This window comes from Lutra lutra, chromosome 10, assembly GCF_902655055.1.
Source record: "Lutra lutra chromosome 10, mLutLut1.2, whole genome shotgun sequence".
NCBI classification, from domain to species: domain Eukaryota; kingdom Metazoa; phylum Chordata; class Mammalia; order Carnivora; family Mustelidae; genus Lutra; species Lutra lutra.
In genome coordinates, this window is record NC_062287.1 from 74,731,037 (window position 1) to 74,756,438 (window position 25,402).

General features: G+C 51.0%; 1 protein-coding gene across 1 annotated transcript in view; it reads left to right on the top strand.

Moving 5' to 3' along the window:
• SLC6A5 (solute carrier family 6 member 5) overlaps positions 1-25,402 on the top strand; it is a 56,184-nt gene that overhangs the window by 15,478 nt on the left and 15,304 nt on the right. The window contains exons 6-13 of the mRNA XM_047693770.1: positions 26-167; positions 3,148-3,280; positions 10,750-10,884; positions 12,595-12,698; positions 15,575-15,699; positions 20,828-20,940; positions 21,690-21,821; positions 22,756-22,855. Coding sequence (XP_047549726.1) covers positions 26-167; positions 3,148-3,280; positions 10,750-10,884; positions 12,595-12,698; positions 15,575-15,699; positions 20,828-20,940; positions 21,690-21,821; positions 22,756-22,855 — 984 coding nt within the window. The remainder of the gene's footprint in view (positions 1-25; positions 168-3,147; positions 3,281-10,749; positions 10,885-12,594; positions 12,699-15,574; positions 15,700-20,827; positions 20,941-21,689; positions 21,822-22,755; positions 22,856-25,402) is intronic.

The following is a 25,402-nucleotide window of genomic DNA, read 5'->3' on the forward strand; positions in this document are numbered from 1 at the left end:
TTCTGCTCCATGCCCTCTTACACAGATTCCTGTGTCATCAGCGACCATCCCAAAATACAGATCAAGAACTCAACTTTCTGCATGACTGCCTATCCCAACTTGACAATGGTTAACTTCACCAGCCAGGCCAATAAGACATTTGTCAGCGGGAGTGAAGAGTATTTCAAGTAAGACTTTTTTTTTCTTAACTTTCTAAGGGAAACCCAGTGAATGAATGAATTTTCAAGCTGTCATCTAGAGGTGTGGGTGGCCCAAGGGATGGGTTGCCTCCCTCTGCAACCTCCCCACTACTTGAGTGACCCAGAAGGAAGGTTTCTTCCTTGATTGGGCTTCTGAGAGCGGATTGTTGGTCGTTGTGGTTTGGGAGAGCAAAGGTGACTGCGTGCTTCTGGGAATAGAATTGGTGGTGCTGTCACTCTCTATGTTGGTGACAGAACACTGCAAAACCTTCAGCCGATGGGGTCAAAGCAGACCTTCAATGAACTAGGTGTTGGGTTTTTATTTTTAATTCCTCCGAACTTCAGAAGGGAAGAGAGGCAAAAAGTATGAAAACAAGTCATTGTCGATGACTTAGTTTAAAGAAGAACTATTTTTTTTTTAAACAGTTTTGCCTCACTTTTGTACTTTCTATATCCATTTTAGTCTGGTCTTTGAGGATTGAGGTTCAGGAATATAAGGAAATCCTCAGCCATTCTAGGAAGATTTCATAAAGTTTATGGATGATTTTTTAAGGTAGATAAATGTGGAAAGAGTTCATTGAAGGGTAGGTAAGGAGTGTTCTCCAGTTAAGCTTTATGTCAGCGTTATAAACTCAGACAGGCCAAGGGCTTGGCAGGGAGGTTTTGAAGTATGAACAAGATGATAGAGAATGGTGGGGACTATGGCAAACTAGAGAGCCTTGTCTGCCACGGGGGAGGGAGGCTGCTGCTGTTGAGCTCCCAATGGTCACTGTCTTGTGGGAAGTGGGGTCACTGCTGCTAGAACTTCCATTTTATTTTATTTTAATTTTCTTTTTAAAAGATTTTATTTATTTATTTGAGAGAGAGAAAGAGAACAACCAGGGGAGCAGCAGAGGGAGAGGGAGAAGCAGACTTCCTGCTGAGCAAGGATCCTGATGTGGGGCTCAATCCTAGGACCATGACCTACCCCTGGCCCTGGGACCATGACTTAATTGACTGAGTCACTCAGGTGCCCCTAGAGCTTCTGTTTTATGAGAGTTTGGAAATAAAATCCAAATTTTTATGTCTCTCCAATTTTAAATGTTAGCAAACTAATTCAGATAAAACACTGGGGCCAAATAAAATTCACATGTCAGTGGACCCCTGGTTTGTGGCCTTCACTTAGATAGTAAGAAGTAGTCATTCCTATCCCCAGTAATTCTCCCAATTGCAAGTAATTCCTATTCCAGGTTTTCTCTCCTGTATGCACGCAGAGGGTACATGGAACAGGACAAAAGGGGGAGTTAGGCTGAATGATGACATAATTCTTTGTGAAGATAATGTAGTGGGTCTTGATTCACCCTTAGTATTGGGAAGCTGAGTTTGACCTGCTGGTTAGACAAAATCTGATCACATTATCCATGTGGTTCGAATGATTCTAGGTCTGCTTTTGGTGGTTTTCACTAATCCTCTGGGACCAGTCTTCATTTCCAAGAAGAAATGTTATTAGCCTTTGGAGAAGTCCCTTATTAAAGCATGGCGTACTTAGCATGGCCTAGATGCTGTGGAATTAATTGTTGCCTAAATGGTTTGCCCATGAGGGGAGTGGGGACACGGTAGAGAGCCTTGGCACTGCTTGGGAAATGTTCCTAAGGTTTGGGGGCCCACGTTACTTCCACCCTTGGTCACTTTTACTCAATTGTTGTTTTTTTTTTAAGATTTTATTTATTTATGTATTTGAGAGAATGAAAGATAGAGCATGAGCAGGGGGAGAGGGAGAGGCAGACTCCCCACGGAACAGGGGGCCCAACCCGGGGCTCATGACTTGAGTCGACGGCAGACGTTTAACTGACTTAACCCAGGCAGCCCACTTTCACTCCACTCTTGAGCCCTGATTGCCACAGGGGCTGAGACAGAAAGGAACGTGGTTGTTCTAGAACGCAAGGCTGTGCGCTGATTAACGGCCTCCCGAGTCCACACTCACTGGCAGGCTGGAGAGCACCGTTGCCAGCCAGGCCAGGAGTGGTGCCACCTTCGCGTCCCTCTGCAGGTCAGAACGTTCTGGGCTGACGTTTCTGCAGTCCCGTGGAGTCTGGATTCTAGCTGGCCCTTTGTTCAGGTCACAGAGAAATGCTAGGCTACAGCGTGGTGCTTGCATCCAGAATCCTGGCACTGGTCATTGCAGTTGAAAGGATTGTCTGAGTCACCGCTCTGTGTCCCCATGACTACCTCCTGTCCCCCGGAGGGCGGCCGGGCTACAAGCCACTGCCAGGGATGTGGGGGCTGCCAGGCGGGCCACGGCTTCTCGAGCAGATACACGGATGACCAGCAGTCCCCTTCTGTTCACATGTTCTCGGTCTTTGCATTCCTTGGGTAAGGGCCAGCCGGCCCTGCTTTTCCATTTCAGCCAGGCTCGGCCAGCGCCCAGAGCAACTGAACTAACCTACGGAGCAGCAGTTTTGGTCATTGAGCCTCATGACTCTTTTACATTTAAAATTATACAAATGCAATTGGAATGCAGCCTCTTAAAAGAGTAGAACACTACAAAAAATACACAAAAATCGTCCCTGATGGTTCAGAGTGCCTGTTAGTGGTGTGTCCTTACGGAAAGACCTCAGCCTCAGGAGTGTCTGTGGGCAGGCTGGGCCAGGACCCCCAATGCCGTTGGACTTGTCACACCTGTCCTGGGGCAGCTCCGGATGCCAGGGGAGCTGACTTAGCCTTGTTCGGAGGCTGCCCGGGGCCATGAGAGGCTTCCCAGCCTGTAACTGGGAACCGGGGACATCCAGCTGGCCTTTTTGCAGACAGCTGTGGGCTCGAACCCAGATCAGAGCATTCCTTACCCTGATCTCGTTAGGTCCCTAACTGGCAGGGTGAGGAGGGCGGGGGTTTATCCAAGGCTCCTGGCTTTGCTGGGAGATGACAGCCTGCAGACTGTTACCTCCCTCCCTCCTCATTCCCCTCCTTGCTCTCTCTTTCCTCTTTTTAGGTACTTTGTGCTGAAGATTTCTGCAGGGATTGAATATCCTGGGGAGATCAGGTGGCCACTGGCCTTCTGCCTCTTCCTGGCCTGGGTGATTGTGTATGCGTCCCTGGCTAAAGGAATCAAGACTTCAGGAAAAGTAAGAACTTGTATTTATCTTAAAAAAAAAAAAAATCTCTGGGACTCCCAGGCATGGTTGTATCATGAAGCCACAAAAGAGCCCTGGCAAGAGAGTCAGGATACATGGGCGTAATTCTGACTCGGACCCTAAGTAGCTCTAGGACCCTGGGCAAGTGACTTCACTCCCATCTGGAAAATGAGATAATAACACCTTTCTTTCAGGGTTGTTTTGAGGACCAAATGAGACAAATGCACACAGAGCTCCTGAGGCATGGTGTGGGTTCTGATTCATTTCCTTCCTCTCCTCTCGGGGGCTGCCACTTCGTTCAGCAGATGGGACCCGTGTCCCATGATTCAGTCACTCTCCCTAACTCTAGAATAAGTGCTACTGGCTTTTCGCTTCTTGGTGTGGCTGCCTAGTCAGTTAGTGCTTCTGCTGAGAAGCTGGAAAAAGACCAAAATTGTAAAGTGGATTCCTTCTCATCACTCCCACCACCATGTTCTGGACGTCTCATGCCCTTTTGCAACCCCCACAGCGCAACACTCTTCCACTTCATGTGCCCAAAGCACGACATGGTGACAACTCTGCCAGTGGGATTTTTGTTGAGTAAAGACTGGGCCACTCTGTCTGAGCAGTCCCTTGGCCGGCCCTTCGGAGAGATTGGAATTCCCACCCCAGGCTCAGTTCCAAAGCACAGAAGGCAAGGGGTCTGGGAAACCCCAAGACACACCGGACATTCTTGTAAGGGTCACACTGTTTCCCCTCATCTTCTTGCTGCTTGATAAAAACAAAACAAAACAAAACAAAACAAAAAACCTGTTAAACAGTTAATTGGTCACTTGATGATAATCAATATTATTTGATCATCCTAAGGGTGGCTCAGGATGAAACCCAAGATGTCTTTCAGGCCCAAGGAATGAGTGTGGCAGTGGTGGGCTCAGACCAGAGGTTGTGGGGTTGATTTGGTCTAGGTGTCAGGGTCTCAAGCTCTTCCTCCCACCTCCCAGGTGGGCTTCATAACCCCCCGCCAGGTGCCCAAACCTGGCACCCATCAGCGCAGAGCTGAGTTTGTCCTCTCCCTGGGCCCATGGCCGTGCCCATAGGTGTCTTTGGATAACAGCTCTTTCTGCTGCTCGCCCTGTAATCTGCAGCCACAGGGGCTCGAGCTGTGGGCTCCAGCAGTGTGGTCAGGATTGCAAGAGGCAGGGCCTGCACCTCAAATCACATAAGGTTGGGGGAGAAGCAGACTGGGGGTGAGGAGCTGGGTTCTAGTCCAGGGCTTCCCATGGGCTTTGCTGTGTGGGGACATCTCTACATGGGTCATGAAGCCTGGCTTAGCTTCTGGTTTGCTCTTAGCTTATATTGTTTCTCTGCTACAATGAAAAGCAAATTTTTCTTTATCTCTTGTGGAAGTCTTCGGCTTCCCCATTTCTAAAGTAAAGGCAGTCAGGCTGAGGGTGTCTGAGATGCTAGAGCTCTAACGTCATTCTGTCTGAACACTTGCTGGGGGAGCTGATCTTAGTTTTCCTCTCTGGCCTCAGTTTCCCCTTCTGTAAAATGAGAGCTGGGATCACATGACCCCCGAGGAGCCTGCTGGCTCTGAATAAGTGGTTAAGACTAGATTGTTTTTCTAAGGCAGCAGGAACATCATTTGGTCAAAGGGAGATAAGCAGAGTGTCCCAGGGAAATGTTGACATGACCCTTACAACAATGGCCCATGTGTCCTGAGGTTCCTGAACTCCTTGCCTTCTGTGGCTTGGATCCCAGCCAAGTGCTTGCTTAGCAAGAGAGGCCAAGTATTTGCACAAAGAAAACCTCACTGTTGGGACTGTCCCTTACAACTAGAAATAGAGACAGGGCAACCTTGACCATGATTGACATGGCCAGAGAGGTCTCTAGCAGACAGGTCTCTAGCAGGATAGGCTAGGTGGGGACTGCTGGAGAGAGGTGGTAGGTAAGGAGGGAGAGCAGTGGTCCTGTTGGTGACCTGGGGAAGGATGGCCTGCTGGCTCTAGAGTTGGAGCAACCTGACTTCAAATCCTGCCTTTATCACTTTCTCACTGTGTAACTTTGGATGAATCATTTGACCCACAGAGCCTCAGTTTCTGCATCTGTAATTGGGGGTAACAGTATGTATCACATAGGATTGTTACAGGTATTAATGAAATCAGCCACATATAATCCCCGGCATATGGTCGGTTCTTCACTAGCATTGGCTTTTCTCATTTTTGTGACGATGAAAGACTGATGTAGTGGGTGGGAACCGCGCCACTCTGACATCCTGAAAGCCGCGGCTCTGGTGGGGAAACGGGGAGAGGAAGGGAGCTTTGTCGAGCACCAGGTGCCTGGCCCTGTGCTAACTGCGGCGCGTGCATCAGTTCAGTCATCTGCACAACGGCCCGCTGAGTAAGGACATTTGCTCCCATTTTATAGATAGAGAAGGTGAGGTACTTCAAGGCCCAGTAAATTGCCTGAGGCCACACAGCTTTTAAGTGGCCATGGTGTGATCTGAACCCAAGGTATTTCCCTTTAAAGCCTGGACTCTTCCCAGGCCATGACATCCTTTCCCCAGGAGGGGCTGTTAGGAAGAGATGGGCCTGCAGAACTGTGGAGTCGTTGTTTGCACAGTGGGGAGGAAAGTCCCCGCACTGGGAGCCAGCACCCTGGCCTCCCTACCCCATCTCCACCACCACCAGCTGTCGTTGGCAGGGGGGCAAGTCCCAGGAAGCATTGGGGCCTTACTTTCCACCTCTGCAAACTCAAGGCTTAGAATGAATGTTCTCTAAGAGCCTTTGAGCTTTATTAGCCCATGGTTTTTTAGGACAATGTTACAGCTCGTTCTTTCTATTGGTTTGGGAGTTAATCCCTGGTGCTAGATTTTACTGGCTTTCTGGTCTGGGAAATTTTCAGGAGCCCTGCTAACTTCTCATTCTGCTTCTTTGAGAAAGGTTGCCAACTAAGGATCGATGATCTTTTTTTTTTTTTTTTTTTAAATGAGGAATGCCACCAGAAATAATGAATCCCAATTTGTTATCTTGCCCTGGGGTGTGCAGACATTGATCACGCACAGAGCATTGTTTGAAAGCCACGGTGAATGCTTGGCTGAAGCTCCTGGTTCTGACGGGCTCCTTTGTAATTGAAATCCCACAAAGACTGCCAGACTGCCATTTCTCTCTCTCTCTCTCACTCTCTCTCTCTGTCTTTAAGATTTTATTTATTTATTTATTTAGAGAGACAGTGACAGAGAAAGCACAAGCACAGGGAGTGGCAGGCAGAGGGAGAGGGGAAGCAGACTCCCCGCTGAGCAGAAAGTCCGAATCGGACTCGGTCCAGGACCCCAGGATCACCACCCAAGCCAAAGGCAGCTGCCCAACCGACCAAGCCGCCCAGGTGCCCCAGACTGCCATTTCTAAGCAAAAGAGATGTCTACCTTCTCCTGCAGCAAGATGAGCTCAGTTCCTCTTATGGGGGACCCTCAGAGACAAGAATGGCTTGTTTCTTCCTGTGAGACCTCCAGCTCCCTTCAAGCAGCTAGAATTCCAGGGGCAGGGGTGACCAGCAGACCGCCTGAAGGTCAGCTTGCGGCCTTTTTGAGCTCAGGGCCCACACTGCCTAAGCGCTATGGCACCAACAGTGCCTGGGATAGCAAGATTTCAGGAGACACTCTTTCTCAGGCTCCTGCACGCGTGTGGTCAGCTCTGAGAGTGAGTGCCTCCTTCAGTGTCACACCCTTAGTGCTGCACTGGCCGCCCCCCAGTCCCAGCTCTGCCCATCCATTTCTGATCATGTGGCCAGCAGAGTGGCCCTGCTGAGAAGAACAAAGGCTTTGGAATGGGAAAGCTTTAGGTTTGGATCTTCGCTTCAGCTGGGAGACCCTGAGTGAGATGTTTAACCTCTTGTGACATGCGTAATTGGAGTCTCACTTTTCTTCTGCAAAATGGGACTACTCACAGCTGACCCATAGAGGGAGCTCCAGAAATGGTTGTTTTCATGCAGGCTCCCCGGTAGGCAGATAACAGGTGTCTCAGCTCTGTAGACTGGTGCCATTCTGGTGGTTTTCTTCTGCCAGCCCCTGCTGCCCGGGTCACCTCTTCTTCCTTGCCTCTCCCCATCCTTACTTCCTGCAAGCCCCCAGGGTCAGGAGGTGAAGAGGATATTCCTCTGTTGTCACCTGCCCTACTGTCTTGGTGGGGTGGGGAGGTCAGACTGGCCAGGATCTCCTCCTCCCAGTTCCATCCCACAGTGGGGAGGGCATCCTGGGGCTGTTCTGGGACGGTGATTTTCTTCCAAGATGTCAAATGCCTTTGGGTTTCACAGTGTGTGTGTGCTGAAGGGCTTCGCTTCAGGGGAGAGGCAGGGTTGGTGGGATGGGGAGGATGGGGGCTGCCTTTCCCCACAGCCCCTAGTAATCACATTCTCTAGGAAGGGAGGCAGGGAGCCGCAGAGACCCCCTGACCGGTGGTGGTAGCAGTGCAGAGAAGGGAGACCCGCCAGTCCCTGCTCTGTAGCCAAAAGGAAAGTCTTGACCTTGACGGTAGGTGGTGTTTAGAGGAAGAAAATAGCCCCTCCTGTTTCCTTAAGTGGCAGCTTGGCGCAGTGGGGAGTCTACCCTTTCAGCTGCTGAGGCCGATCCCTGGCTCCCCCCAACCCATCTTTCTCTCTCTCATTCCACATTGAATCATCAGGAAATCCTGTAGCTCTTTCAGCAAAAGCATATTCCTGTTGGAGGTGTCACTGGCCCTTGCCAGGAGTACAGCCTGGCCTCCTAACTTCTGTCCCTGTGCCTCCTTTGCACCCCTGCAGTGTTACCCACCACTTCCCCTCTGTGCCACCCCGGCCCTGGAGGTGCCCAACTGGCTGAAATGTCAGATCCTGTGACCCGGCCGCCCTATGGCTGCAGCAGCTCCCTATATCCCACAGGAAAGGCCCCCACGGTTGGACACGATCAGTCCCCTCTCCACACCCCCACGTCTCTGAGTTCCTCTCCTACCTGTGCTCCCGCCAGCCACCCTGGACTCCTTCTTGCTGTTACTACGAGTCAGGAACACTCCCTCCTTAAGGCCTTTTACTCCAGCAGTTCCCTCTGCTAGACTAGCTCTCACACCCAGTTGGGTCCCTCTTACTTCCTTCAAGTCTTGGCCGATTTCTCAATGACGCCTTCCCCGCCTGCCCATTTCAACATGGCCGTCTTCCCAACCGCCCACCCCAGCTTCCCACCCCTCTTTACCCTGCTCTGTTTTCTCTGTTTCCCAGTGCACTCATTACCCTCCAGCATGCCAAATAATATGGTTAGCACCACTCCTGGCTGTCTGTCTCCCTAGTTGGAATGTCAGCTATGCAAGGGCAAGCGTCTTCATGAAGTTTACGATATACCCAAATGCTTAATGAAATGACCCCAACAGTTCTACCTTAGTCTCGATCCTAACCTTCCCTCAGCCCACCTTTGCAAGTCCCTGACTCCATCCTGGTCCCCTGAAAACCCAGTGCCTGCCAGTCCTGGCCATTCTGGAGCCCCCTGCCAGGCCCTGGGGTCTGTATATCCAGTGTGTGGTGGCATCTGTGTCTCCCTCCCAGGGGACAGGTGTTCCAGGTGCCCTAGGAGGGGAGACAGAAGCTGGGGATTTGGAAATGTGTAGCCCTGAGCCCGCAGTGCTTGCCCACCTCAAGGATCAGGGAGGGTTTGGGGGGAGCTCAGCCTCATCCCTACGAAGTTTTTGGTTGGACCTTTGGGACTCAAATGGCTTGTGAGCAGAGGGTTGCCATCGTTACAAATTCAGGGCTGGTGGGAATCCCGGGCAAGACTAACATGGCGCTTCTGGTGCCAGCACCCCCAGACCTGTCCCATTTTGTGTGACCTGTCCCAGGGAACTCCTCCAAGAGTCCCACGAGGAATACGCTATCATTACCGCCACTTTGCGGGTATGGACACTGAGTCTCAGAGAAGTTAAGTCATTTCCCAAGTGGCCCAGTTTGTAAGGGATGGGGCTAGGATTTGAGCTCAGGCTTGCAGAATGGGATCCTGATCCCAAGCTCTTGCTTTTACCCAGATGTTTGGTAGACAGGTAAGTCTCATCCAACCACAGTCCCCAAGTTCTGCTGATGTTACTTCCCAAATGTTTCTTGACTCTGGTCCCTCCCAGGAGGGAATCCAGGAGCATCCTGAATCCAGAAGCCAGGAGCATCCTTCGACTGGCATTCAGGGCCTCTCACGGTGTGCCCAAGTTGTTGCAGTAGCTCCCTATTTCCCACTGAAAATGCCCATGCTCCCGGGGACCCCCATCACTCAGCCTCCACGCCATGCCCTCCTATGGGTCATCAGACCTTTGCCCTCACATGTCTGCCTTGCCCACTTTCCTCCTCCACCTCCCCTTGCCTCCCTTAAGTTGTCCTTGGCTTCTAGATCTGGCTCAGGTGTCATCTCCGTGAATCTTTTAGCAAACTCCCAGGTTGGGTTGTACAATGCCCCCCTGGACTTCATAATGTCCTGGGTGCAATGGCGTGGCCCATTAAGCAGACATCTCTGGGTTCTCTAGGTCCTGAATCCCTCCTTCCTAATGCATCTGACACCTGGTACAGCATCCAGCTCTTAGCAGGCTTGTGGAACTTAACTGCACTGAATGACCATCTGTTACAAATCAGGCTATGCCAGTGGCTTATTAATCCACACAATTCTTTTTTTAAGAACAGTGTCCTTGTGCCCAGTTTACAGAGGCAGACGCAGATTCAGAGAACTTATTAGCTTGTCAAAGGTCTCACAGCTACTCAGGGCCAGATGTGTGGTTTCATTTGAACTTAAATGTTCCTTTTATTATTATTATCATCATCATTATTATTATTATTAAAGATAATAATGAGAGGGAGAGGAAGACAGAATCTCAAGCAGGCTCCCGCAGAACATGGAGCCCAACACAGAGCTCGATCCCACTACCCTGAAACCATGACATGAGCCAAAATCAAGATTTGGACTCTTAACCACCTGAGCCACCCAGGTGGCCCTAAACTTAAATGTTTCCAAGATCGTGCTCTTTGCACCTCGCCAGGCTGCCTCCCTTAAGGTGTCTGTATACACAAGGATGGAAAGCTTGAGCTAGAAGATCCATCTCTCATGGTGGATTTGGGGGTCTCAAGCAGAGGGTGGGGTTGGAGTTGGGGAGGAGGGAGGCATGTTGCTTTCCTCCCTGGGTAGTTCCTCAGGGAGCTACCTCGGCAGCTGGGTTGGGGGGTGCGAGGTGGCCCCAGCCTTCCGCACTGCACCTCACACGCCCACAGTCCTGGGTGTCGCCGCACAGACTTTGTTTCTGGTTCTCCCTGCTCTTGGGTCCCCAGGCCTGCCTTGTGCCCCCAGCGTTGGCAGAGTCTGGGGGAATGACCCTGGCAGCCTCACCGCCAGGCTTGTGGGTCCAGTCGGCCTCTGTCGATGCCCCTGCAGCGTGGCCACAGCCCGTGGCTCGGCTCCTCCCAGCCTCCCTTTCGGATGGTTCTTTCAGGTGGTGTACTTCACGGCCACGTTCCCGTATGTCGTGCTCGTTATCCTCCTCATCCGCGGGGTCACCCTGCCCGGAGCTGGCGCTGGGATCTGGTACTTCATCACGCCGAAGTGGGAGAAACTCACGGACGCCACGGTGGGCTTATGCTTTCATTTACAAGCCCCACTCTGGGACAGCTGGACAAGGGGGCACAGACTTCCTCCTGCAGCGTAGCTCACTGCTCACTTTTCCAAGGTCCTGATAGCCTCGGGCCGTGGTGTGCTCGGGAGCTCTTTCATGAGAAGTGGGCAGCAGGGGGTGTTCTGACCCCTGGAGCGGTTGTCCTCCGTCGTGGTCCTCCCTCCGGGGCTGCTGTGCAGTCTGGAATGAAGAATGCCCTCCCCTTATTCATAGCATCGGGCCCCTCACCCCTCTCCTCTGGTACTCATTACCACGTGCTGGGAATGGACTTCTGCTGGGTGGACAAAGGCATTACAAACCATGATAATTATGCCTGAAAGGGCGTGGACGCATTTGCAGACTTGTGACACACGGACACGGGACGAGCGCACGCTTGTACTTCCTCTTTGCCTATCCGTGCGGGCAAAAATCCCCAGCCCCCAAACCTGCCAAGGAGGGGTTCTTTAATAAGTGAATTTTCTCACCTTAAAGAGAGACTCACTTTTATAGAGTACATTAAGAACACATAGCCATAGCTTGGATGGGTTTGACTCCACCTAGCAGAAACCCCCCAGATGATGACAGTGCAAATAAGAGTTTACTTCACTCCTATGCACTGAAGTGGCCCTGGGGCACATAGCGAGGTACTCCACATAGTGAAGGCTCCACAGTGTCCCCGGCTTCCGTCTTCCCATTCTCAATCACTCACTTCTCTTATGGCTGCCGGAACTCCTGCCATCATAGCAGCATTCCAGGTAGCACAAAGGGGCGAGGAAAGGAATGGAAATAGGTACCCTCCCTCTCTTTAAAGAAGGAGAGCCCTAGAAGTCCTGCATTACGCTTAATTTTCACATCATTGGTCAGAAACAAAATCATGGAATTATCCCCTCCTAGCTGCACTTGCCCTTGATGCTGGGAGGCAGTCTCCTTGGGCCAGATGTTGGGCCTTTAAGGAAAACCATGACTTTGTTACTAAGGAGTATGGGAGAATGGATGTTGGGGTAGGCACAGACTCACCAACACACAGCACTCACCTGAATTTTCTCTTTGCATATTAAAAGCTCAATTTTAAAACTGGATTTAATTTATAAAAATGGTAGGAGGTCTATTCTGCAAATCATGTAAGTCTCCAGCGCTAACTCCTGAGCGGCCTTCTGGAGTTTTATGAGGACTGTGCTGAGAAATCACCGAGAGAACCAGGAGGCATTGTCGGCCAAGTTTAAGGAGGATGTGGCTGTAAGATCCACTGGGCTTCGGCACAGGTGGTTTTGCTAAGGGGAGGAGCTGTAGGACTTCACATCTCTAATAGCGGGGGACATCTGTGAGAATGTCAGCTTAAACAGATCTTTATCTTGTGTCCATGACTGCATTTGGCTATTGCAACTGTCTTTGGAGAGTGTATGTAGCGGAAGAAAGGGCTCTCCCCTTCTGCTCAGCTTTATCTGTGGCAGGACATAGAAGCATGAAATGTGTGTGTAGTTTGAGTTCCTCTCCTTTGCTTACAGTCTCCCGGGTAATTTCCTGCCTTTTTGGCTTCCAGCACAAACGATGCATGGCGGTGCCAATGTCCTCTCTCTCCTGACTACCTCTCCACCGGGGAGGGGACGTGGCACTGGGCAGGAGAGACTCCCCTCCCCTGGGCCAGCCTCCTCCTGACCTTGGATCTTCTCCCCTTTGGCCTCCCAGGTCTGGAAGGATGCTGCCACTCAGATCTTCTTTTCTTTGTCTGCTGCGTGGGGAGGCCTGATCACTCTCTCTTCCTACAACAAATTCCACAACAACTGCTACAGGTATGTGGGGCTGCTGGAGGGCCGAGCAGCAGGTGAGTGGGATGAGAGCGGGGACAGACCAGGGACTAAGTTGCAGACTCCTAAGGCCACATCCTCACACTTAGCCTGAAGCAGAGCCAGAGGGCTTCCTCTGCCAGAGGGGAAACCACCCGCAAAGGCCTCAATGTTGGCTTCTGGGGCCCGGACCCCAACCTGCAGGGCTGTGTCCGACACATGGCTCCGGGGCTGTTTATGGGATGGAGCTGAGGCTCTCCAGAGTTTGCCCTGCTGCCCGCTCTGTCCTGGGCTACGGAGATGATCAGGTGGTAGTCCCGGATGGAGTGTGGTCACTGTCACTTGACAAATGTTTTTCCAGAGGCCCCTGTAAGGAAGGCAGCAAGGTACAGTGAAAGAAAACTCTGCTGATGCATATGTTAAGTAATGGAAATGTCAGCAGGTGTGGCAGGGTCCCTTTCATGCTGTATATGTGCATCAAATCATCAGGCTGTATGCTTGCACTATATTACCATTTGTATCCATTGTCATACTTCAGTAAAGCTGAAGAAACAATGTGGAACCTGGGTCCCCACCCAGATCTGTTAATGAGAGTGTCTGGGGGTGGGGTGGGTCCAGGGGTCTACATATCCAGACGGGATCCTCGGGAGATCCTGAAACGTGGTGAGAGTGAGAACATTTGGATGGTGTGATATTAGACCAGGGGCTCTGCAACCCCAAAGACCTCCACCTGGGAGAGCCTGGACAGCTCCTGGAGGAGGTGACATCTGAAAGTTAAACACATCCAGCAAACAGTAGAAAACAAGGTCTGTTCTCCTGGAGAGCTGATTTAAAATAGGAAGGGAGGGGAGGAGGGAGGGAGGAAGGAAAGGAGAGAGGGAGAGAGAAGGGAGGAAAGGAAGGAAGGAAGGGAAAGAAAGAAATAGAAAAAGGAAGGAAGGGAGGGAGGGTAAAATGAAAAGAGAAGGTGTGCCCAGAGTCAGATGGACTTGGATTTGGATTATAACTTCACCATTTACTAAAACTTGAGACGTGGGCAAGATACTGCACTTCTCAGAGCCTCTTTCCTCTCGTCTGTAAAATGCGGATGGTAGTATCTCGTGGAGAGGTGAGAGCTGATGTATGCAAAGTTTGCACAGCAGTATTTCACACTTAGTAGGTACTCAATAAATGGTAGCTGCCATTATTATTATTATTATCATTTTCTAATAATGTATGAGCTATTTTGTGGACCAAGAGAAACAGATTAAGTGCAGCTGTGACCTGAGCCAGCTGGGATGGCTCCAGACAGGTGAGATCCCTGCTGGGCCATGTTCCAGCGGGTGCAGGGAAGGTGGGAGTGTATGGTACATGGTGGGAACAGCCAGCAGGGGGCATGAGTGCCAACATGATGGAGATGTGGTGGGAGCTGGTTCAAGCACTGGAGCAGATGGAGTGTGCACATGAGGCTGGAAGGAACCCAGCCCGAGCTCCGCTGAGGCCAGGCTGGAGAGAGCCTGTGTATGAGCTTGCGAGGGGTGCGTAACAAAGACCACAGCGCATGTGGTCTAAACAGCAGACCTTCCTTTCCTCACAGTTCTGGAGACCGGAAGTCCCGGATTATGGGTTTGGCGGGGTTGATTTCTTCTGAGGCCTCTCTCTCTGGCTCTCCTCCCTGCCTCCCCTGGGCCATCTCCTCCCCGCGTCCTCACGTGCTCTTCCCTCTGTGTGTGTATCTGTGTCTTCTTCTCCTCCTTTTGCAAGGGCACTGGTCACCCTGGAGGCCATCCTACCCCGATGACGTCCTTCTAGCTTAATTCCCTGTGTAAACACCTTGTCTCCAAACACAGTCACCTTCTGAGGAACTGGGGGTTAGAACCTCAACACAGGAATTTGGGGGCACACAATTCAACCTGTAACCTGAATGCCAGCTAAGGTGTGTGAACCTCGCTGGTCACAGCTGCTCATTAATGTGTGATCCCAGAACCCGTCTGAATGCAGTCCAAGGGGGTCGCATTGCTTTGCATTTGGGTAGAAAGGAGGCTCTGTGGTGTGGCAGAAGGAACACGGACTGGACAGGGAGTCTGGATTCAAATTCTGACCCACCATGAATGAGCCCATTCCCTGCTCCTGTACCTCTGTTTCCTCATCAGTAAACTAAAGGGTCAGACAAGGTGGGTTGTTCACCAAGCAGTTGCTCTGGGCCAGGCTCTGCGCACAGCAACCTGTGAGAAAGGTGGGGTCAGTGCCGCCATTTAAAATCATGTGGAAAGCAGTGACTTGCTCCAAGTTCTACCACCAACAGGGGGAGGATCAGGGTTTGAATCCTCTCTGAGGCTCCATCTGGCTTGACCTCTCTTTCCAGTCTAGGGTGGCCGGCCAGCCAGCTGGGAAACCGCAGCTGTATTACCAGAGAGGGTGCCTGGGTGAAGGCAGAGGGCTGGTCTCCCCTGCCTCACCCCCCGGGGTTCTAGGTGCTCCAAAGCCAGGCTGTCCTCAAACCCTGGTGGCCGTTCATGGTCCCACCGCCTTCTCTTCTCTCATATATGATTCCTGTCCTGGAGTCCTTGAAAGGCTCCATCCTCTCTGTCTCTGCTCTGATGGGCAATCCTGCCTCTGCCCCTTGGAGGACAGGAGCCCGGGCTCTAGAGTGCCTGGGGCTTGAGCTCGGAGCAAGAGGCCCAGGAACAGGGCAGTTGGAGAAATGTTTTTGAGCCTTTCGGTGCTAGAAAATCGACCCTGGGGGGTCTTTGATCAGGACCGTGAAAACGTGTAGAAGCAAACATGGACTCACCAACATGTGTGCGTAAGAACACACGGGCATGCCTTTATGTGTCCTTCCCCTTGTCCCTTCCGACTCACAAAGCACAGCTAATGGCACACTCTCGTCTCCTCCCCCTCAGGGACACTCTCATTGTAACCTGCACCAACAGTGCCACCAGCATCTTTGCCGGCTTCGTCATCTTCTCGGTGATCGGCTTCATGGCCAACGAACGCAAGGTCAACATTGAGAACGTGGCAGACCAAGGTAAGGTCACCTCCTGAGCTCCTGACCTGTGCTTTCTTGGGAAGCTGGCCTTCTGGAATAGAAGGGACAGTGGGACAGCCTGGGGTCCCTTTGTTGAGAGACTTCAGGCAGGGCTAGAGCTGACCGGTGGCTCACCAAAGGGGTTGCTCACCAAAGCCACATTCCTGCTTGCCTCTTCTCTCCTCTGTCTTCCGTTTCTTCTCTTAAGTCAGCTCCACGCTGAGTAAGTAAGCGCTACACCTGTTGCACCTGTTAAGGGCAGGTAGGGCCCTAAACTTCAGGTGACCTAGTGCCCCTGGAGCTGGTGTGGGCCCCGCCCGCTGCAGGCTGCTGTCCTTGCAGAGAGCCCTGGACAAACCCAGTTCAATGCTGGGCAGGAGCACTGACTTCCGAGCAGCCTTTTCCTGACAAAGTGCTTTTGGCCGAATGATTAGCTCAAACGTGCTTTCAGGACCTTCTGCTTAGTTAGAAAGTACAATGTTTACTTTCTACCCAAATGATCGCTGTATTAGTGGCTGACATTTGTATGGAACTTTCGAGTTTGTAGGGAGCTTTCCTTTTTATCTCACTTGGTCTGTATTTCTTGCACAGCCTTTTGTAGGAGGTGCTGGGTAGTTTTATTTAACTTTTCTTATTTCCACCCAGCCTTACTGCATGAGGTCTGGGGTGTTTACTAGGTTTCTGTGATAAACAGATTTCACTGTGGCCGTCGCCTGTTGTTATGATCATGCTCTAATCAGATGTTTATGGGACGCCTCAGTGTCAGGTCCAGGCCAGGGATGTGTGGGGACGTGGCCGTCCGCAGTGTGTCCCTGTGGGCAGCTTCTCCGTGCCATTGCCTTTGTTGGAAGAGCTCACTGCAGTTCTCAGATGATGGCTCGGATGCCAGCCAGGAAGGGAGCAAAGTCCTGGAAATGTCACCTTCTTGGTGGGCTGCTGGCTCTCGGCTGGTCCCCCAGGGGTAATTAATTATGGCTTCAGCAGTGCTGCCAGTGCGGTGCGCAGCGGGCCTCAAAGAGTTAAGAACTGGCACCTTGCAGGGGGGTAATTACCTCTCCCTGGAAAGAGTGTTAAACCCAGAGGGATGTTGGTTCTGCAGCACTGCATTTAACTGGCGTTTCAATAGAATGTCACCCCCCCAACTCCCACAGGGCAGCTTGGGGGTGAGAGGAGGAGAGAAGGCCCTGTCTTCGTGGGTGCCCTGCCACCCCCGCTGTCCTCATTTCCTCCCAGCAGAGTTGCTGGAGCAGGAAGGTCCTGCCCCACTTCCCAGCAGATCTGAGGTGTTTGTCACTTTTGCGACATTACAGCCAAGCTCCCTGGTAATCGGTGGCCGTGTTGTAGGGGTGAGGAGTCCTGAGATGTGGGGTCACTTTAGTTCACTCTTCTGAGCTCCTTCCTGCCCCAGGAAAGAGATCTGGGGACACATGTCACTAAAAGCCGAACAGGATTTTGTTTTCTCTTTGCAAAGAAAGACTAAGACAATTGCCTGTGTTTCTTTCTGAGATGGCCCCTTTCCAGATTTTATTCACTTTCTCTGATTTAAGCGGGGAGGAGAACACTTCCTACAGGTTCTAACACCTTGTGTTAGTGTGTGGCAGTTTCTTATCGTCACCAGCACAGGGACAGGAGAGGGGACACTGGCTCATGAGGCCTCCTGTCAGACCTTGTGGGGTAGCTGTCCCTGTTCATCTGGGTGGACACACATTCTTAGACATGACTTGCAAGATGTCTGATGTTCTCAGGGACGATGGAGGCTCTACAGAGTCTGGAATGGGGATATGGGGCCCCACTACCTCTTCTCTGGGGGAACATAGGCACGCAGACCATCAGTACCTGTTTGCTGACCCAATGTCAGTAACTGTGTTTTGGTCTTTAGTCCAAAACAGGTTCTCTTCTCAGGGGAGGCATTTCTGCCAATGTCCTTTCCCCAAATTTCAGTCGGTTTTGGGGGGACACAGGTAGGATTGGTGATGATATCAGGTTGTCCTCTGCTTCCGCAATGAGCATAGGAAAGGGGGCATGTCCAGAAAAATACCTTCCTGGGAAGCCAAACCTTTTTTTTTTTTTTTTTTTAAAGATTTTATGTATTTATTTATCAAGTGTATACCAGCAGGGGGTAAGGCAGGCAGAGGGAGACGCAGACCCCCTGCTAAAGAGGGAGCCCTGGGGTCATGACCTGAGCCCAAGGTACTTGCTTAACCAACTAAGCCACCCCAGTGTCCCTGGGAAGTCAACCTTTAGGGTCACTTGCCAACCACCTTCCTTACTGCCTGTGGAGCTGAGACTTACAGTCCAAATCCACCCGGAACCTGTACGGGCAGCAGACATGCTCTTTCTCCCTCAGAAGGACTGGGTTAGACCACAGTGCGTGAACACAAACGTGCGTATTGGATTCAGAGTTTCCAGGTCCGGGTCCCTAACCGTTCAGAGACACTGCTGATGAGAAGGGACACTCTCAAACAGGGACTGCCCGTCCACCCAACTCTGTCTCTCACGTGGATGCCAGCCCTTCCTTCCAAGAGCACAGCAGCCCGGCAGTGTCTTCTCTGAGAACTCCTCCCTTTGTCACGGGCTTCACAGCAGAGATCCCTCCCACAGTGGGCCAGGATGGTGAGGTCCCCCGTTGACCAGAGCCCTGGTTCTGTCTTGAATGGTTCTCTGGGAGACAGGATGTCAGAGACCTCCTATCCAAGCTGCTGACATGCAGAACCTCTCTCATCCCCTCTCAGGAGAAGAGTACGAATGATCTCTGTTTCCTGAGTTCTTACCAGGTCTAGGCATTGCTTGAAGCCCTTTATTTGTATCCGTATATTTACATCTCACAGAAGCAAATGTACTGATGTTCATCCAGAGAGAACCAGCCGCACCTCAAGTCTCTTGGCTGGGAAGAGGCGGAGCTGGTTTGGCAGTCCCGGAGGAGCGGGAGCTGTCATGAGCCTGCCTACCAGCCCTTGGGCTATACTTAACACTGCTTCCCAGCGGGAGAGGAGACGAACAAGGCTCTGCCTCTATGGGATATCCCGGCCTCATCTGGGGAAAGCTCTGCTGGGACTCAGTCAATCCCTTTTTCCAGTAAAACATAACAAAAGACCAAACTGAGTTGTACAAACTAATATAAAAATGTATTTTAATAATCCACTCCCCGGCCATCTTAGACAAACTGACTTTGCTGGAAACGATGCCTTCACCTGGGTGCTCTGGGGAGGCAGATGTAATAGGAAGAAGGCCGGGTGTTTTGAAATCATTTCCTGCCTCCCCAAAAAAGCAGGAAAACCCAAAGGGCCAAATCCTGTTAAAGCAATCAACGAGGTGCTCCGGTAGTGGCCATTTCAGGACCTTCTTATCCACTTTATGGCCCCAACTGTCACCAGAGCCCCGAACTGCCTTCCTCGGTGTTCTGCGTTTGAGAGCTGTTTTGAACTGTACTTTAATACAGACTTTAATGGTTTACGTGGGGGGCCCTCAGAGCCTGGCAGTACTGTCTGGTCGATAAGCGCATAGAGCGGGGCTGTCTTAGGTGTTCAAGTCTTTCTATTTTAAATACCCCAAGGCCCTTGGCAGCATTAAGAACTAACAACCTGATAAATTCCAGTTTAAAAAAGTGCTGCTGGGGCACCTGGGTGGCTCAGTCATTAACCATCTGCCTTTGGCTTAGGTCATGATCCCAGGGTCCTGGGATTGAGCCCTGCACCAGGCTATTGGGATTGAGCCCCGAATCAGGTTCCCTGCTCAGCGGGAAGCCTGCTTCCTCCTCTCCCACCCGCCTTCTTCTGTTCCCTCTCTTCCTATGTCTCTGTCAAAAAATAAGCAAAATCTTAAAAAAAAAAAAAAAAGTGCTGCTATGCTCGAGTTATAAAAACTCTAGGTGCTGTGATAATCTTGTTTCCAGGCATGCGCTGGCTGTGGGTTAGCCCGGTATTCGCTTGTCTCTGCCCCTTATCATTTAGTTTTCTGTGTACAAGGAAATGCATAACTGCTGGGTCTTTGGCCATGGTGGGTCCCAGTGATCTCCCAGTGAGTCTGCGAGGCAGGTAGGAACGGCTGGCAGGCTCGGTGAGGGCGGAAAAACGGCCCCTTAGACATCCTCCTCCAAGACTGCTTGTGGGATTTGTGGAAGACCCTGAAGCTCGTGTCCAAGTTCATTGTCCACTCCTAATAAAACTGAATATTCTGTGAGTGCTCCAGATGTGCGAGGCACTGGTCTCATGCTCTGCCTGTGCTCTCTTATTTGTTCCCCATAAACACCCTGTGGGGGACTATTGCTCTTCCCATTTTGCAGATGGGCAAAATTGAGCCTTATAGAAATGAAATGACTCGTCTAGGGTTGCATAGCCCATAAGTCATGGAGTCTGAATTTGGACCCGGATCTGTCTGACCATGAGAGCCCACACACTCTTCACCCTCATGCTGTGTCTCTCAGCCCCCTCTCCCTAACTGATTACCAGTGGATTGATGTAGCCCCATCTTTACCAAGCCTTTATAGGGCAAGATAATAAGAACGATTGATGGATTCATGATTTATGAAAAAACTTCTCCAGGAGAAGCAAATAGGGAGGGAATGATGTCATTCTGGGCATGGTCTAGCCTGTAGAGCTGGATTTCTTAACCTCAGCACTCTTGACCTTTGGGCTGGATAATTCTTTGTTGTGGGGACTGTCCTGTGCATTTCATCCCTGGCCTCTGCCCACTTGATGTCAATAATCCCTCCCCCCCAGTAGTGAGAGTCAAAAATGTCTCCAGGTATTGCTTAATGTCCCCTGGGTGGGGGTGGGAGGGCTGTACTTGCCATTGGATGAGAATCACTGTTCTACGGGGTGGTTCTTAGATGCTTCCCCAACTCATCAACACAAAGATGGGGCTTGCATGAGATACAGCCTGGCTTTGGACTCAGTCTGCTTTGGTACTATTTTTAGCCTCCCCTCTGAGTTCCCCAAGGTGTGGACCTGATGCCCCCGGTCCTTCGCTTCAGGGAACTTGAGGTCTAATGGGGAAAATGGAAGGAGATGAGGGAAGATAACTGGCAGAAGTAGCATATGGTATGTCTATGGAGAGGCCCCTGTGGGCTTCCAGGAAGAGGGGGCCTGGAGCTGAGCCTGTTTGCAGTCATCTCTCTTGTTCCTTTCAGGGCCAGGCATTGCATTTGTGGTTTATCCAGAAGCCTTAACTAGGCTGCCCCTCTCTCCATTCTGGGCCATCATCTTTTTCCTGATGCTTCTCACTCTTGGACTTGACACTATGGTAAGCCCCTCCCCCCTTTGACGCCTACCTGAGGCTCTGCCTAAAGACCCCCCTTTCCTGGATCCTGCATCCAGCCTGTGGCAGGTGTGGGCTTGGTGGTCCCCACATGTTTCCCCGGGTGATAGAGGATGGTGAGGTCCCTGTCTGGGGCTCAGGATAGCTCTGTATTTGTGGGTGACTCATGGGACAGTGCAAAGCAGCCATCCTCCCTCCCTCCCTCCTTTCTGCATGCAGGTTTTAGCCCGTGTCCTTCCTTTCTTTGGTGTCATTTTGCCAATGCAGATTCTGTGGGGCTGGATCTGGGAGAATAGTACGAAGTCGATTTTAGAGAGATTGCCGTGGGGCTGAGACTGCCACAAATCTTACTGACAGGCACTCAGAGAGCTTAGTGGTTGGGTGCAGAAAGGGTTTTTTCCTCAAGCAGAAGATCAAATTCGAGGTAAACTGGAGGAAAGGAATTTACATCTCATGAATACAAAGTGAAGCTTCAAAGTCCGTGATGGATGAATGTGCGCGCAGTCTCTGGGGGCTGGAAAGGCAGCTTCCTAAGCTCACATCCTGTTGGATCCCCCTTGCTGGCCTTGTGGGTTGGACTCCAACAAAGCCCTTTAGACCCATCAGGGGATTGGAGTCCTAAGAACCGAACCTAATACTCGTACCGCTTTCCCTGGTGGGAAGCACAACGGACTTTGGGAAGCTTTGGGGTTGGGTGGCTTGTCTGAGCTGCTCCTTTCCTGGCTCCATTCCAGTTTGCCACCATCGAGACCATCGTGACCTCCATCTCGGACGAATTCCCCAAGTACCTGCGCACACACAAGCCGGTCTTCACTCTGGGTTGCTGTATCTGTTTCTTCATCATGGGCTTTCCGATGATCACTCAGGTAAGCAGCCTGCTGGCCACAAGCTTGGGGACTGATCTATCCTTTTGTCCTTAGCTCTCGGGCTCACAGCAGTAGCCAGTCACTGCCATATCTGTGTAGACACCACCAAGTCATTAGGGATTCTGCCTGCAGATGGAAACATGTCCCCTTGGCTGCCACTGTTACTTGTAGCATCTTCGTAATTGAGATGTAGCCTTCTCGAGCCAACAAGGCAGCTGTGTCCTACTTTAGGAAAATAGAATACATGGAAATCCAAATTTACTGGCCAGAGAAGTTCCCAGTTGGGTACTCACATTATCCCTGGGAGTCTAACTGTGACGGGATTCCTTCCCGTCCTGAGTGTCTTGGTGAACGGAGTGTCAGCCCCACTCAGCTTACATGTTCCATTTGCTCTCTCTGTGACCCTGAGCCAGTCACTGCCTTGCGGCCTTAGTTTCTTCATCTGTGAAATGACGAATGGGAATAAGAGGGTCTCGAAGCCTCCTCTGTTGTAGAGAAACGGAAAGGGCAAGGTAAAGATGCAGGGGGATGTGTGAGGAATGCCCAGTGACACCTAAAGGTCAAATGAAGGTCAGTCAAATGCAGATTTATGGGTAGAAATGGCGACCTGTTGCTTAAGGCAAAAATGAAGCCATTTGCCTGCCTTCACTTGTTCATCCTCAGAAGTTGACGTTTGCTTTTTAAGAGCGAGACGTTAGATCACTTTTTGTGCTTGTTCTGTTGGTTGGCTGAGTCTCTCGAGGGTCTGCTTTGCTCGCATGGCAAGGCCTCCAGCCTGCGTTCTGGACCAGGCTTAGGTTACTACTGTGGAGGGGAGGGGAGATCCTTCGGCTCCTTGCTTACCCCTGACTCTGTCCTGCATGGGAGGATTGGCTGTTCCCAGTGGGCAGAGCCTGGATCCAGGCTCGCTGATGTGGTTCCTCTTTCCTACCAGGGCGGAATTTACATGTTTCAGCTTGTGGACACATACGCGGCGTCCTATGCCCTCGTCATCATCGCCATTTTCGAGCTAGTGGGGATCTCCTATGTGTACGGTAAGGGGACCGCCGCGCCGCACCCAGGGATTGCTGAGTGGCATAAGGCATCCACGGCGAGTAGGTTTTCCAGATTTACTAAGATAATGAAAGTGTTTAATTCCAGCAATTTAGGAGACATAAGGGACCTATATCTTTATTTCCAAATTTGCTTCTGAACTGTGATCTGAATGTATCTGAGGAGCAAAAGGTGGCTGAAGGTGAGACCCAGAAACCCCTTTGTTTCTGAAGCTCCTAGGACCTGCGCTCTGGGTATGGTCTGGCATGTGAACAGTTAAGATCTGGGGATGGGGCCAGATGAGGGAGGAGGAGTCCTGCTTTGCAGGTGTGGAATTATTTCCTGGTCTTGCTAGTGGCAGTCCCCGCCCTGTGTAGCTTGAGTGAGTGAAGAGTAGCTTCAAGACTGGTCCCCAGATACTGTAATGAGAAAAGAGACCAGCAAGCTCACAGATCCTTAGGAAACTTTATTAACATCATGGAAGTCTGTGATGCAAGAGCACCACCCCAGCTTCTCCTGGAAATAAACTTCCAATTTCCTTCCAGTTTAGTCTGTCCTCTCATCACCATAGCAACCTGCATCCCGTAACTAGTGGGACAAAAGGAAGGCAAGTCAGCAGGTGGCATCTTTGCCCTTTGTGTAGAGGTGCTTGTGCTTGGCGGGGGTCTCACTGGGTGATCTCCTCCACCCCCCGGTGTGTACTGCCAGTCACGTAAGAATGCCCTACTGAGTTCAAGGCATTAACGACCTCTTTGTGCCTGGAAGTCTCAGAACCATCCCCAGACTAAGGTAGTTAGAGTCTCCATAGCAAACCCCAGGAAGGTGAAGAATGCCAGGTTGGACTATCTATTTGTATTGTAAAACCCAAAAGAGATCACAGCAGGCTGTAAATTAAGAAGAAATGTAGGATATCCCTTGGATATGCAGAAGGGACAAATGTGCGGAGAAGAGGGGCCAGGCCAGAGGGCTCTGTGGAGCTCCCCCTTTAAAGGTGGGGATGTAGCAAAGTCCACTGGACTGCCGGGTATCCTTGGTGGGAACATCTTGCTTTTAATGTCAAGTTTCTTTTGGAAACTTAGCCCCTTATGGGGTCACCAGATGATCCGTTGGCAAAGTCACGACGGCACTCCATTTGCAATACTGGTCCAAGTGCAGCTAGCCGTCTTGACCTCCATGTCCTCACTGGTAATTGCCACAAAAGGCACACCTTCACAATTCTGTTCTATAGAACAGGACTGCCCAGTGTGGGTTACAAGCATCATTACAATAGAAACATTACACAATTTTTTTGTTTTTAGAAGTGAAATTGCACCCCCGGCCCCTTATAAATCTGATAGTAGAGTTCTTGGTTCTGAAGGAAAAAGGAAATCCTGAGTGCTTTAGTCCCTGGGACCATCCAAGGAAACTGCCTGGACTCTCAGAGAGCAGGGGTCTGGACAGCCTCCGGAGCCAGGCCAGCTCTGTGCTAGAGCTCAGGGTGAGCACAGGAAGTGGGTGAGAACCTCTGATTTGGACCTGGATAGAATTTTTAGAAGTGGATCTTAGAAGACGTATTTGAAATAAACTAACATAATTGCTGGAGGGGAAAGGAAGAGCCTGCACGTGCATATAATTTGTACTCCAGAGGGTGGTTCCTTCTCTCCTGAGAGGATGAGGCCTAAACTGTGCAGTTAGTGTTAGGCCATTGAACACGGGCTTGTGAAGAATGAAACGTTCCTGCCTGCCTCTCCTTGAGGGTGCAGGGTCCCCCAGCAGCACGTGCTAGGGCTCAGTAAGCATTAGGAATGACAGGCTTCAGTCCGTTAATAACACACACAGGTAAATGTGTGTCAGTAAATGAACAGGTATTTATTAGGCGCTTACTGTATGCCCTTTGTGCTCCTAGGAAAGCAGGGAGGTTCATTCAGGCACCTTGCTGGCTAGCTACTAGGACAAGTAAAGCCACGGCACGCTTACCTTGAGAGGAAGGTCAGGACTCAGCTGTGCATGGCTGGTTAGGGTGCTTTGCTGCCCAGAGATACAGGTGGCCCAGAGTGGCCAGGAAACCCTCAAGAAGGGAGCCTCTCAGAGATAAAATCATATAAAAGAGAATAAAGCCTGAGATGTAGTGAGTGTTGAATTTGTCGCTAACCAAGGTGAGGAAAATCTGAGCCAACACATAGGGTTTTGACTCTGAGGGATAGGACCTTTATGTTAATGATAAATGAATAATGTGAGGGACACACAGGACTGGAGACCTAATTTGTGGGACCTAGCACAAAGTGAAAGTGCAGAGTCCCTCACTGAAAATGCACTTAGAATTTCAAGATGGCAACCAAAGCCCATTCCTTTGGGAGCAGCACCCTTCTGGGCATAGGGCTCTGTAGAAGGCATAGTTCACATGCCCCAAGGATGGCCATGGCCCCATGGGAGGGAGAGCGGCCCCCAAGGCTGTGGTTTATAGAGAAGAAGCCACGAAACTGCATAGGTGAATGTGATCGGCTGGTTGAAGCCAGTGTTTGATTTCTCCGTTCAGGGTTGGTGGTGGTTGTGAGGAGCTCGTTGTGGGC